Consider the following 13,490-nt stretch of genomic DNA (forward strand, 5'->3'; position numbering starts at 1 on the left):
CTGATAATAACTGATGTAGATGGAAGTCAAATTATTTATTTTGTGCGAAACAGAAGTGAAACAACACATCAAACACACCGTGCACTTACAGCCTGAAGCAGTAACCCCAAGTTAACACTGAAAGCTGCGAACCACCATCGCAATGCCCATGGGGACTGGGGTTTTTAGTTTTGTCAAGACAGGTAACTACTACAAAGAAAGCCAGTACAAAGCTTCATTTGTACTTCAAAAGCTCAGATTTAGGTTGGACCCTCCAAAACATCTCTGCAGGACTATACAAGGTGGTTAAAGCTGCAGTACCAGCCCTGTGTCAAATGCAGTTTAGGTTAGCTATCATCTAAATGTGAACAGACCAGTTCAGGCATCCTACAGCTCAAAGCAGGAAAGATTTAAGACTCTGCTACTCAATCTTTTTAACTCTCTTTGGAATTAAAGGGATGGTGAATTATTATTTTGTTTTAATCATAAAATCCAATTATTCACCGCTTAGCATTTTTAAGACTTGCAGTATTTGTGTAAGTATGCAAACTATGAGGGAAAATGAATCCAACCAACCAAACTACACTACTAAAACTCCCATAACTTCCACTCTCTACCATACTTATATTGATACTTTGAAGTGTGACCTCTGAATCGCTTTTTTCAATTATGCTTCACAACCAGCAAGCCATCATTCATACTATGTAACAAGAACAGAGAAATTAAAGTTAGCAGCTGTCATTTTAGTTCTTTGTCCTCCTGTGCGAAGGGTTTTCAAACACATTAAATAATAAAAAGAGCTGAAAACTATCCTAACATTGACATTATTTTCTTCAGATATAATTGATGTGCCAGGGGTGAGCTAGCAGCTGGTCAGGCTCATCTTTTCATAGGAAGAAAACTGAACAAGGCAGGCCGAGGCAGGGTGTGGGGCAGGAGAAACTAGAGAGGGCAAATTCAACCAGAGAGCTGCAGCAGCAGCAGCAGCAAGTCATTACATAAAAGAGGAGGGTTATGTAACGACTGTGGGTTCGTGTTCAGGAACTCAGCTCGCTAAACGCATCCAGATGTGTCAGAGCAGGACAGGAACGTACACAGAGGCTCGCATACATCCGTAAATACACAGACATGGAGGAATGAGTATGGGGACAAGGTAGCTGAGCAGCTGAGACTGCAGAGTAATGCTGAGCCATAAGCATGAAGGGCACGCTGTGGTCCCGGCCAAACTAGTCACCCTGATTCACAAGCAGAAGCAAGGTGGGCAGACAGTCATTTAACTGTCCCGATGCATTAGTATCATATGAGCAACATGTACTCCATCACTGAAGCACAGTTTGATCAACTAAAACATGCAAAGCCCCCAAACCTGAGTGCAAATACGCAGACGTTTTCATTGTTCTGTCTACGAGGCATTATGTAACATCTGAGATTTCCTGATGAGCGTTTATTGTTGCCTCAGAAACTAAAAGAAAAAAAAAGTACCCACTCATTTCTCAATGCAGTGTAACAGGCCTAATCTAATGCATCCAAGTGATTCTGCAAATAGTTTATAAAGGAAAGCGGCATGGACAGACGTCACATTGACAGCCTGCACCAGATGCTGGCCAGTTGGCTGGCCCCCCAATCCTCTGAGATACGAGAAACCACGTCTACAGTAAAGACAGCGATGATGGGATTAGCTGTAAGTAATGCAACGCATCCAAATAGGTTATTTTACACAACGCTGTCAACTCGGCTGACATTAAATAATTGAGGTGCTGCTGGCCTGAAGAAGACAACATTACATTGTGAGTGTAGTGTTGAGTGGTACCAAGCTGTAAGCCAGTAATTGGTAACTGAGACAAAGTGCCAGTTGTGAAAATGTGGCTTCATGGTTATATGTACATAAACACACACACCTTATTTCCAGGAAGACGAACATGTTCACAAAGGGAGCTAAGGTTTCAGAGCCGCAGGGCTGGGAGCTAAGAAACCAGTTTTTTGGGGTTTTTTATTTTTTAAATATACTGAATGAACAGCTACACAATGTCCGTGTTCTTCCTTGATTACAGAAGAGGTTTTGGCCTTCTATCCCAAGGAAAATCACCAGGCATGTTATATATATATATATATTTTTTTTTTTTTAAAAAAGTTTGACTTTATGTGGTTTTATTTTACTCACAATCAATGTGACAAAAAAACAAAACAAAACAAAAAACAGGAAAATGCACAGATGACTTAGGAAAACACCGACTTACTGCAAACCAATTACATTGCATACACCTGTAGTCGCCCTCCAGAGGCCAATTTTGAGCCAGATAAATTAAAAGTTTTATATTGCATTTTTTCTTAGCAGGTATCACCATGAACAAAAAAATACAGAATTTTCCTCTGCTTTGAAAATGAAAAACTTGTCATGTGTAATGTCTTCAAATTACCAGCTGTATATTTTAGGGGCTTTTCCAAGATCAAAATTTGTCTTTGGCCGGTGAGCATAAGCATGTTTAGAGTCCACACTAGGCCTAACGATTGCTCCAGCTAAGTGATATCAGTCTACTCTCACATTTTACACCAAACTAGTGCAGACCCACACTACTTTGTGGGGGTGTAATTCCTCTTACTTCGGTTGTTTGCCTGTCTGGCTAATGGTGGGTGGCTGCATAGCACCTTAGAGCCAGCAGCTAACTGGTGTTGGACATTAATAAAACACTAATATTCAGTGTAAACCCACTATTATGTGCATTGCTGACTACAAATATATAACAGTATTTAAACACCTGTTTACTGTGAAGTTACAGCCACTCATCTGCATTCAAGAGAGGCACTTCTGTCTGTCAGGGAAGAAGCTAACTACTAACAATTAAAACAAATAGTTTAACCAACTAGCATTTTGAATAGTGAGAGCAGCAACCCTTAGTCATGTAGTCCACTGGTTTGTGCACGCACAAATGGCAAAACCAAAACTTCAAGGCACACCTGTACTCTTATCTGCTGTTCATTCTTTTTTGATATTGTAATGCGGCTTCTGACAGCCCAACCTGTACCTCAACTCCATCCCTGCTTCTGATACTTTAACCCAACCCAACTGTCTTGTGCCTTCTGGTTCAAATTCAACACTCTTTAACTGGCAGATATTTCGTTTCCAAATGCCTCGTCAGCTAGCTTGACATCATGGTGGCATTAACCAACACCTCACTACAGATGCCACACGTCAGTTGAGCCCTGTTGATATCCCCTCTCACTAAAGTCGCAAGACAGGTAGCTTTCATGTACTGATGCAACAAATGAATTAATACTTAATTGTTGTATATCACAGCAACATATGGTTGTCACAAATCCTGTAGCACACTCATACTTACCTAGAGCACACTACTTGGGAACCACAGGTGTTAACGTTTCTTGAGTTCAATTAATCTATTTATATTTCCACAATCTGTTAAATAATCATGATTTATCTAAAAGAACTGAAATTTGAATGTTTATCTATAATCAATCCAAGGTGAAACCAATTCTTTGTTAAGTTGAAACTTGATAAAATTTCAAGTAATTCAGGCTAAGAGCACTCTGCTGCCCTCAAACACAAAGCTTAACTAGTTGCTCTCAGGTTAAGGTCACATACATGAGTGGAAAAACGACACTTGTTTGCTTAACACATCTCCTGACCTGTAGGCCCTAAGCTTGCTTCAGTAGGGTTAACATTGTTAGCCAATGATTGATTAGTGATCTTCTCTGAGCAAAACAACATTTAGAAACGGTCATACACTCACAAGTTCTGATGCGTCATTTACCATACAGGTTAAAATCCAGCGTTTCACAGAGTGGAGGGGAAAAAAAAAAAACTGTAAATACGTGTACAGTTTTCCACAGAGACGTGCTTGAATTCACTGAAGAGTTAGTGCTTGTTAAGAGTGACTAAGGCTCCAAGAAGCCGTTGCTGCTTCACAATAAAAGCCTTGTGATGGCTGGTGGCTGGAAAGCTTTCATGGTAAAGCAGCAACAAGACATATCATGTTGGCTATAACAGAAGATTAACTGAAGCAGATGAAGAAAAGATGAAGCCACTGTTGGGAATTTCAGCTGATTATTACATGATGATTGGTCCCCTTTAGAGAAAGAAATCACTGAATGTAATGAGCTCAGTATGAGTCATTTACATCATGTCTAAAGAGCTAACTGAGCCCAACATGTAAACTCAAATAATACCTCGAAGTACTTCAGGTGCTTGGTGAAAAGTGCTTTTGACCATCATTACTTGGGGAAATTCAAGAGATGCCTACATTATAATGGGCTGAGTTAGAGCTAAAAGAAAGGGTTAAGTTGATCCACCAATTTGCCTTGACGGCCTCTAATTAAACCAACCTTTCCATACTGTTTCCTCTGCCTGGCATTTTCACTGACAAGATGCAACTCTCAGCTATGAGTTCACAAATAATACAGCCATCTAAAATGTCACAACTTCCCATTTCTATCACCATGACCCTGATGACCTCCTGGCAAACCGTATCCACTACTGAAAACAAAGGAGACTGAATTAAAAAACAACAACAAAAAAACAAAACCCTGTCGTAGTATTTTTAAGAACATAACTTTGGGAACCCCCTGCAGACATGACAGCTTTCACTTTCATTACAAACATGCAACTCTGAACTGCCATATTCACCCTTATTACCTAAATGACTACTACTAGTACTACTACTGTATACAGGCATTTTAAAAGGCATTAGAGAACTTCTTATCCTGGGTTTTAACATATCTTATTTAATTTTCAATTTTGCTTAATGTTACTTTCCCCAATTTTCTACCTTATTTTTTTAACACTTTTATTTGTCTTGTTTTATTTTCTCTGGCATTCTATTTTATTTGATCTACATTTTTAGTTATTCTCTCTATAGTTGAATCAATTATTTTATTTACATTTATTTTCCCCTTTAATTTTTTAACTTATGTTTTATTTATCTTGCGTATCATATTTATTTAGTTTTCTTAATTGGTTTGCTTCTTTTCGTGTTTGAACAAGACAGAAATTGTATAAAGTATAACTTAATCAACATATTCTCGCCCCCATTGAGCTCCACAGAAAACATTCAAAAACCATTTGCTCCAAAACTGAACCCCTCAGTCATGTATGCTAAGGACACAAGTTTCTTGTTACGTTATGGAGTTATTTAGGTCAAAGGTCTAAAGTCAACACTGGAAAGGATAATAAAAATCAGTGATCTTAACTGCTTTGTTAATAATCTACCCAATCTTCAACAGGCCAGTAACTCCATTAATGCTGCTAACACCACCTGCTCTACCCCCCCCACACACACACACTTTCCCCAAATCTAATGACACAGAAACACGTTCTCTGATGTGAACTTCCCATGAAGTACATGCACAGGCCACCCTCCTGGCTGAGGGAAACCTGACGTCACAACAGGCAGCATGTTAAAATATAAAACTCACACCTTCTGCAAAAACCACCACCACCCCTGCAGTTCTACGTTCCTACTAGGTTTCAGTTTTAAACCAAAACAGTGACGTGCTCTGTGGGTGCTCACTTTTTCGCCCTGCAAATAAATACAACGCTTGATTTCAGCTCAGGCCCTCTCAGGAGGCAGCAAGTCCATTCGAGCCGGTTCGTTCTCCACAGGATAGCACCCACACAACTACACACGCTCTCTCTCTGGGTGAATCGTACCTCTTACCCCTTCCTGGGGTTTTACCCAACAACTACTGAGGCAGGCTATGTGGTTACAATTGTCACTAGCACCTGGAATGGCATAACAGAAAAACTGCAGCAAGAAACTTTCCCTGGAAATATAGGGACTGAACAACTCCCAGCACCATGAAATGTCAGAGTACTGTGGCGTTACCAAACAGTGCAGCCAAATTTTGAATGAATCCTTCTGTGGAGCTTCTGTATAAAACCTTTTTCCAACATAAGACGTCTTTCCCTCAGTGTTCACCTCCAGTCTTTGAAGGCTCTAACCAGCTGTGTGCTTGTGTACAAACTCCCTAATAGCCTGACGTTTCAGAGGGTGACTTACATTTTGACATGCCGCTGCTCAATGTCCACTCGGGACAGCTCCTCCTCCTCCAGGTCAGAGTCCCCTCCAGAGCTACTCTCTGTTACATCAGAGTCAAAGGCGCTTTCTGCTGAATGAAGGTTGGCTGAGCCACTCAAATACAACCTCTCCAGCTCCAAGGGCATCGAGCCACTTTTCAGGAAACGACTCAGACCGTCCCGGTTGTTTGACGAGTGGCGCCCGGTCCTCCATGAAGCTGTGGGGGTTGCAGTCTCTGATTTCCGGTTGCTGCCTAGTAGCCGATTCAAGGCCGTGTCCAAGAAGCCACCCAGCTGCTGCTGAATGTGCCGCTCAACCTGCTTTGCCTGTACCACCTGAAGACGTTTGTGCAGGCGTCGCAGTCGGCTCTCGAGCTCAGCCTGGCGGCTGCTATTGATGAGAGTGCGTTCTCTTACATGAACGTCGAGGCTATCTGAGGAGGAACTGCAGGGTATGGGAGGTGCAGGCGTACATGGCGGTGAGCCCTGCTGACTGCTGCCTGGCCGCTCTCCATCAGAACCCTGTGGCTGACTCGTAGGGGTATCTGGATCTGCTTCCTCCAAATTCGCCTGTTCAACTGGGTTAGGGTTGCCGCTGGTAAAGGGAGAAAGTGCAGCTGACTGAAGCACTGGTGGTTCGACATTTTGTCCATCTGTGTTTTGAGAAACCCCAGAGGAATGCCTCCGTTTGAGAGCTCCTTTCAAAGGGATGTGCCCTGTTAAGGTCGCCGTCAAGGTCTCAGAGTCAAAGGGCAGGTTCTGGGGCTGAGAGTCGGTGGCGGCGGGAGGCTTGTCGCCATTCACCGCGACCACACAGCCAGAGCTGGACATGGTGGCCAGCTTCTTGGCCAGGCCGTTGACGGGTGCCATGGGCTGGCCGCTTCCGTTGGTGCCGCCACTCATGAGACTTTTGAGCTGGCCGCCCGACAGTTCAATCGCCTGCCTCTTCCTGAGGAAGTCTCCGCTGCCGTTGAGCAGAGAGTTGGGCAGTATTCTGTGGCTTTTCAGCACAGACTGTTTAATGAGGACTCCTTGCAGCTTAATTGACTCCTTAGTTGAAGGGACAGGTGTCACATCCGGGTAAAGATAAGAAGCCACAAGTGGCTGGAGTTTGCCCAGGGCAGAGGCCTGGGACACAGAGTCAGATTGGGCCTGTGGCTGCTGCTGTTCCTGGTTACCGCCTCCGCCACAATAGTCGAGGGGACACTCTTCGGAGGTGGCCTTGCACTTGGCGGGGCCGCTGCTGTGGATGAGGATGTTGCTGGCGTTACCGTTGTTCTCTGCACTGGCTGGTGAGAGACTCGAGGATGGGGCAGCCAGTTTGAAGCGGATGTGGTGAGCTTCGGCTGGGGCGTCGGTGAGAGCGGGCGCCATCGCAGCCATGCAGTGCAGAGGGACGGGCACCGCGGCCTGCTCCACTCCACCCGCTTACTGCCCCACCTGAGGACAGCCTGCAGGGACAAAAAAAACCACAGAAAAGAAATAAAAGTTAAGACTCACCTTATGACCAAAAACCACCCATCATCAAATTCTGATACTATTTCACATGAGGGAGTTGTGTGGTAAATTTCCCATCAGCGCTTAAGAGATAACATTAGTAACCTTATACAGGGATGTGCCTCATAACAAGGTGTAAACAAACATACAGATACTACCTATGTTCATTTAAAACTGAAACCAGCAGCTCCATAAGTGTCATTTATATTCATTCATTCAAAATTACTCAGGTGAGGGAACCATAAGACCTGTTCTTGAAATATGAGAAACCATATTTGATGCAATAAATGCAGTATTTTAGTGACTGTGTTCAGCAACCAAGTATACACAAAAATATGCTTTATTCAAACCACTGCTTGCACAGTGAAATTTCTGTTGTCCACACTTCTTCTTCTATTATGATTATTATTATTATTGTTATAATAATGATATGAATACAATAATATTATTATTGCAACAATATAACAATAAAAACAACAGTAAGAAGAAGAAGAGGGAGAAAAAGACAAACAGTAATATTTTAAATACTAAGACTTTTGTATTCTTTTTTTTTATTACAAAATTACTACAACTGTGTCATACATCAGCCATGATACATCATATATCCAGGGATCATCATACCAGCATAAATTTGTATGGTGACATAATAATGTCATCACAATATCATTACTGTAAAACAATATGCTTTTATGTGCAACAAGCCCAGGCATGTCTGAGAGCGATGAAGATTTGGTGCCTAAAAGGGAAATATTTCAACAATCTCCAATAAAGTGCGGTACCTTACAAAAAAAACGTACAAGAAAATTGTTCTACTCTAAAGGTGGAAACAAACGTGTGTCACCACTTCAGGAAAAAATTATAATTAAAATAAATAAACTTTAAAAACAAAAACAAAGAAGGCTATGGAGGAGGGGATACTAGTAGCTCCCAAATGTAAACAAGGGTGGATGGAAATTACTGATCCGGTTACATAGTAGTGAAGGAGGACTTTCAGCAACTGATTAAAAAAGCTCAACCAAAGTTACAAATTATTAAATATTTTTCAGTTTCATTATGTGATAATATTGTGCAGCTACTGAACTGTTACAGGGTTAAGTTGGTTTAGCTATTGTTAAACAGCAATTTTATACTTAAAATGTCCTGGGGAAAAAGCAAACAAGGCCACATTTGTCTTTTGCTGTGTCACTGGATATAATGCTGTGTCACTACTACACTATTGCTGCTGTTGACACTTTATTTCAATAGATTCACACTTCAAATTAGCAATTTCTCATCAATGATATTAGCTCATTAGAAAAGGAGGATGGGCCATGCCCTTCATTTACGTGTACCCACAAGCTTCAAGAATCAAACATGAATAAAGAATTCAGTATTTTCAAGATTATCAAGATTTAATGCTGAGGTTATATCAACCACCCCTAATATGTACAATGGTTTTCTTCACAAGATAGTTAGAAATACTGGGAGAATTTGTATTTGTTTTTTTTTGTCAAACAAGGCAACAGGAAAAAGCAGGAACTCCTTGTGTTTACTGTACACCGACTAATCTTGCTGATGTTGGTAGTATCCCACCCCCTCACCCAGCCCCTCTGTTAGCCAGGAAAAATCCATGTTTCATCCATATACTTAAAATATATTCTCCATAATAATTGTATATCATGATGGGAAAAACATGAATGCAGACTGTGCCTGTATACAACAAAACATTAAACAGAAATACTTGCTGTACAGGTTCTGTAAGACTGTACAATGAGTGGAAAATTACTACCACCACCCCAAAAGAAAGTTTCTTGCCTTAAATGTTTATTAAAATATGTTCAATATAAATGTACTAATACTAATGGAAACTCCATGACATTGACTCTTTGACATGCTGCTGACCTGTGAACTGCTAAAGAATAAAACACAAGCAAAGTTGAAGGGTAAGAAAATCCCGGGCAAAAGTGTTTTCAGTCTCTTAAAATACAATCGTTCACTCCAGAACCATTCTTTGGCTGTCACTGAAATCAACAATAATTTGTCAACAGAGGGACCCACAACATCTGGTAAGTACAAAGAAATTAAAATGCACACACTGACCTTGGGGCTGGTGATGCTAAAGACAAAGATGGAATAAACAGACAACTGAGCTAAATCCCAGGCTAATAAATTATTATTCCCACTCCACCCATGCCTGTGTGAACAAGCCCTCATTGTCTTTAACTTAACAAAGCTGCTCTTTAAAGAATACGCTTTGGAAGACATCTTTTTATGAGAGAGGAACAGGAAAAGCCAATGCAAATTGCCCCAAACCCCACTGCCCTACATGTGCCCTGGTAAGTCAGTATGCAGCAGGGTTTCTTACAGTAAGTAGGTGGATTTAGGCCCCAGCATTAGCCCAAAGCACATGATGTCATCCTGACTGGATTCTTGTTTAATTTTCAGCTATTACACCTTTCCCTAAATTATTATCCAATTACATCTGTCAGTAAATTATTCAAATTTAAAGAAAACCTTAAGGACGTCAAACGTGCCAAGTATCTCTTGTATCTATGTTAAACTTTTAGATAAAAAGCCTCCCTTCTCACAATTCAGCAGATAAAAAGCGAGCTGCATGTACGCTGTAGCGTCTGCAGGGCGAGATGAATGGAGGCGGCTCTCAGTATTTTCACCGCAGTTTCTAGTCAGCGCGCACTACGCCATGTTGGTATTTCCGAAGCAGATTATGCAATGCAATTCATCCACCTTAAAAAAAAAAAAAAAAAAAAAAAACGCCCATTCCGCTTTAAACACACTGAGCGAGTTCATGCAACACGCTGAGCATAGAACGGGGGGTAATTTAAATAACCAACCCTACGGACCGACTGCACCATTAGTGAGCCTCTGTAGAGATGCGACAAAAATAATATCCACATCCAACGTTTAGCAAAGCATAACGCAATCACCAAAATGTCTTCCTGATGTTTACAAAAGCGTTTTGAGAGCACACGGCTATAATAGTCTATTCATAGCCTTGAAGCCACCGAAGAGCAGAGCGATTGTAGCATCGAGACGTGGCTGAATATCTTAAGAAAACATACACGCGAGCAGGAGATCACGCAGCAGGGAAACTCGGCAGATAAATATCTCCTCCGTGGAGCCTGTCACTTCAGACACACTGTGTGCAAATTAACGCTGCTGATGCAAGAAACACAACCTGCCCGCAAGCTTAGCCTCCAGCTGCAGTGAAAAGCTGCCCATCCGCGACACATTAGATCTTTTATTTTGAAGCTCTCCCTTCAATATCTCGGCCGTAAACTTTAAGCTAACCCAGTTAGGCACGTAAACATTTCCAGCCTGCGTAACCTGTGCGCACCGCCCGGGCTGATAGTTTGAGGCGCATAAACGCCCAGCACTGACATGTATTATGAGAGCATAAATAACGAAACGGAGAATTAGCGTGAGAATGAATCCTGGCCTCTTGTTAGCATCTGGCCATCCCCAGAACTTATTTTAAAACGCGCTGGGAGCTAAATGCAGGGTGCAGACATGGTTTGCATTGTAATTAGACCTACAGGAACACATGCGAGGCAGCCCTGTTGTTTTTACATTTAAATCTACAGCGGTCCTCATTCAGTTCGCCAAACAAATGGGGCTCAAATGTGTCAAAAGCGGAGAAGTTGGGGGTAGACCCAGCCAAGTCTAGCTAGCTCGCTAACAAAGAAAAAGGAGGAACCTACCACGTGACGAGGTTGCACTATCCGAGGGAATTTCGGCAACAATCCCCTGCAGTTTCTGGTGGAAAAAAATCCAAGGGTGCTAACACGCACACACACGCACAAAATGTGGCGCGTTGACTCGATCACTCAGCCATCAATTAATATCCATAAAATAATAAATGCAACCAGAGAGCGGAGGAAAAGGGGCCCGGGTCCACAGCGCAGAGCCGCTCGGGTTCGTTCCGGATACAGCAATGGGCGAATCAACGAGCTACACCTTACTCGCCAGCTAGCCTCGCCGAATATAAGGGCAAGGCCGCGAAACCGTCCTTTCTACTCCAAATTACTTCAAACGTAGGCGATTTCACGGCAATCCTTTACCGAAAAGTCCGATTCCCGGTGAGGAAGAGGTAATCCAGACGGCAGTTTGCCGCGAGCCGTTTTCTCTCGTTTTAGGGAGAGACGCTTAGAAAATGGCGGCTAGCTCCTCTCCCTCGGATTTGACTCTGACAAACATAGAAGTGCTGCGCGCGCGCGTGAGTGTGTGCGTATGTGCTAGAGCTGGTAGGCGGGAGACGTTTCTCATAGTCACCACTAGAGTAAAGGGCAGATAAGAAACGACATAAAAGCTCAAAAGAAGATCCCACAGGAGGGCATTGTCTTCCAAAAAAGATACCAGCGGACACACACTTTTATTTTCTTGCTGTACTGGTTCCGCGACCGCTGCTGTTTCTGGTTAAACACGCCATATCTATGCTCCTACTCCAACGGTACACACAGAAAATACCCCTTATGCTTCAAAGACCACCTGTGCGCTAAATATTTACGCGGAAAATCAACAATAACTAACAGGAACGAGGACTACAGCCGGGATCTGCTCCCCTAAGCAGCTATTTTTTGGAAGAATTTGTGCAAACAGAGCCTGCGCCTCTTGTCACTTTTTAACAGGAACAGGATCGCCCACAAACACCACACTACACTACACACAACAAGCTTCATGACGAGGTGCAGCCAGCGGCCACATGAAGGAGCTCTTCTCCACAGTGCTGCGTGTAATAAAATAATAAAAGCCTCACGCTGTGCCCAAACATAGCGCCAACTACCTCCAAACAAGAACAAACTAAGCTAAAACTATAAGGGAATCAATTTAACTCATCAGTCTTAAATGTTTATGTTTAGTGTCAAGTGTTACTGGCCGCATGAAGGAGATCTTCCCCACAGAGCCGCGTGTGAACCTTCATATTGTGCAAAAAACAGCGCCAACTATGTCCGAACAGGCATAAATGAAACAAAACTCAGTTAATGAATATGTCATTCTTAGCATAAATGTTAGGTCAACAAGAAATAAAGTTTCTAAAAAGTTTGTGTATTTTAACCCTATTTATTATAATTTTATTATTTATTAATATATTTATTATAAATATCTACAGTGCTAATTAGATTATTATTACTATGCATTATAATGATTTATTATAATGCATTCTAGTGGCAGATATTTTATTTTTCACCATCTAATTTGAGCAATTTATGACCAGAAAGTTCTGTACTGAGCCACAATACATATTTAATCCTTATAATGAAGGCGACACAGCCTGTTAAGTATCAATTAGTCTGACAACATTATAAAAACGTACTTTCTATGGCATGTTTTAAAACACTTACTTACAGCATTTTCTTTAGAACGGTCTCATGTTTTTGTTGCATTTATACTGCTATCTTTTTTTATTAGCCGCAAAACAAAACTGCAGGATAAAATATATACAAGCATGTTTAAGGCTAAAAAAGTTGCTATAATATACTCTGACTCCTACCTGTGTTTCTGTGAAATTTTTCAATTGTTGCCTAATAGATTTTAAAAAAGAGACCTTTTATTAAAAGTTTTTAATAAAAAGTGACGTTTTCATTTTATTTTGACTGATGTCCAGATGCAGATGAAGCATTTGGGAGGGCCTGGATCACAGGAAGTCTTTGTTATTATAGACAAACCTCTTATTACTTTGTATTATGGAAAACCGATTCTGAGGGGATCAGACCAAAAAAAATGTTCACATCTGACTGATTTTTAATGAAAAGATCATCATGTGGATGGGTGACAAATTAAAGGAAAAATGCAAATCCCTGACTTCAGTAATGAGGGGGGATGTGGTTGCTGGGAAGTTGTAAAGGGGAGTGGGGACTAACAGAGTTATCATCTTATTGTAAGATAAAGTCAGTCTTATCAGTGTTTTGTATCCATGCAATGCTTTAAGTTCAAATGCTATGAGTTATTTTTTAGGCCTCAAAATTGGCCTTTGGAGGGCGACCTCACA

General features: G+C 41.6%; 1 protein-coding gene across 3 annotated transcripts in view; it reads right to left on the bottom strand.

Moving 5' to 3' along the window:
- The window catches only part of LOC146627125 (KAT8 regulatory NSL complex subunit 1-like), a 44,283-nt gene that overhangs the window by 26,396 nt on the left and 4,397 nt on the right, over positions 1–13,490 (bottom strand). For 2 of the 3 annotated variants that reach the window (XM_085361635.1, XM_085361633.1), the window contains exons 1-2: positions 11,203–11,759; positions 5,991–7,458 (exon numbers count right to left, since the gene is read on the bottom strand). In XM_085361635.1, coding sequence (XP_085217761.1) covers positions 5,991–7,390 — 1,400 coding nt within the window. In that variant the 5' untranslated portion in view covers positions 7,391–7,458; positions 11,203–11,759. Of the gene's footprint in view, positions 1–5,990; positions 7,459–11,202; positions 11,760–13,490 lie in introns of those variants that run through there. The other variant, XM_085361634.1, reaches the window with a different exon arrangement.

This window comes from Diplotaxodon limnothrissa, linkage group LG8 (genome assembly GCF_057381915.1).
Source record: "Diplotaxodon limnothrissa isolate DT_005_m linkage group LG8, D_limnothrissa_male_GT1.1, whole genome shotgun sequence".
In the NCBI taxonomy this organism is placed as follows: domain Eukaryota; kingdom Metazoa; phylum Chordata; class Actinopteri; order Cichliformes; family Cichlidae; genus Diplotaxodon; species Diplotaxodon limnothrissa.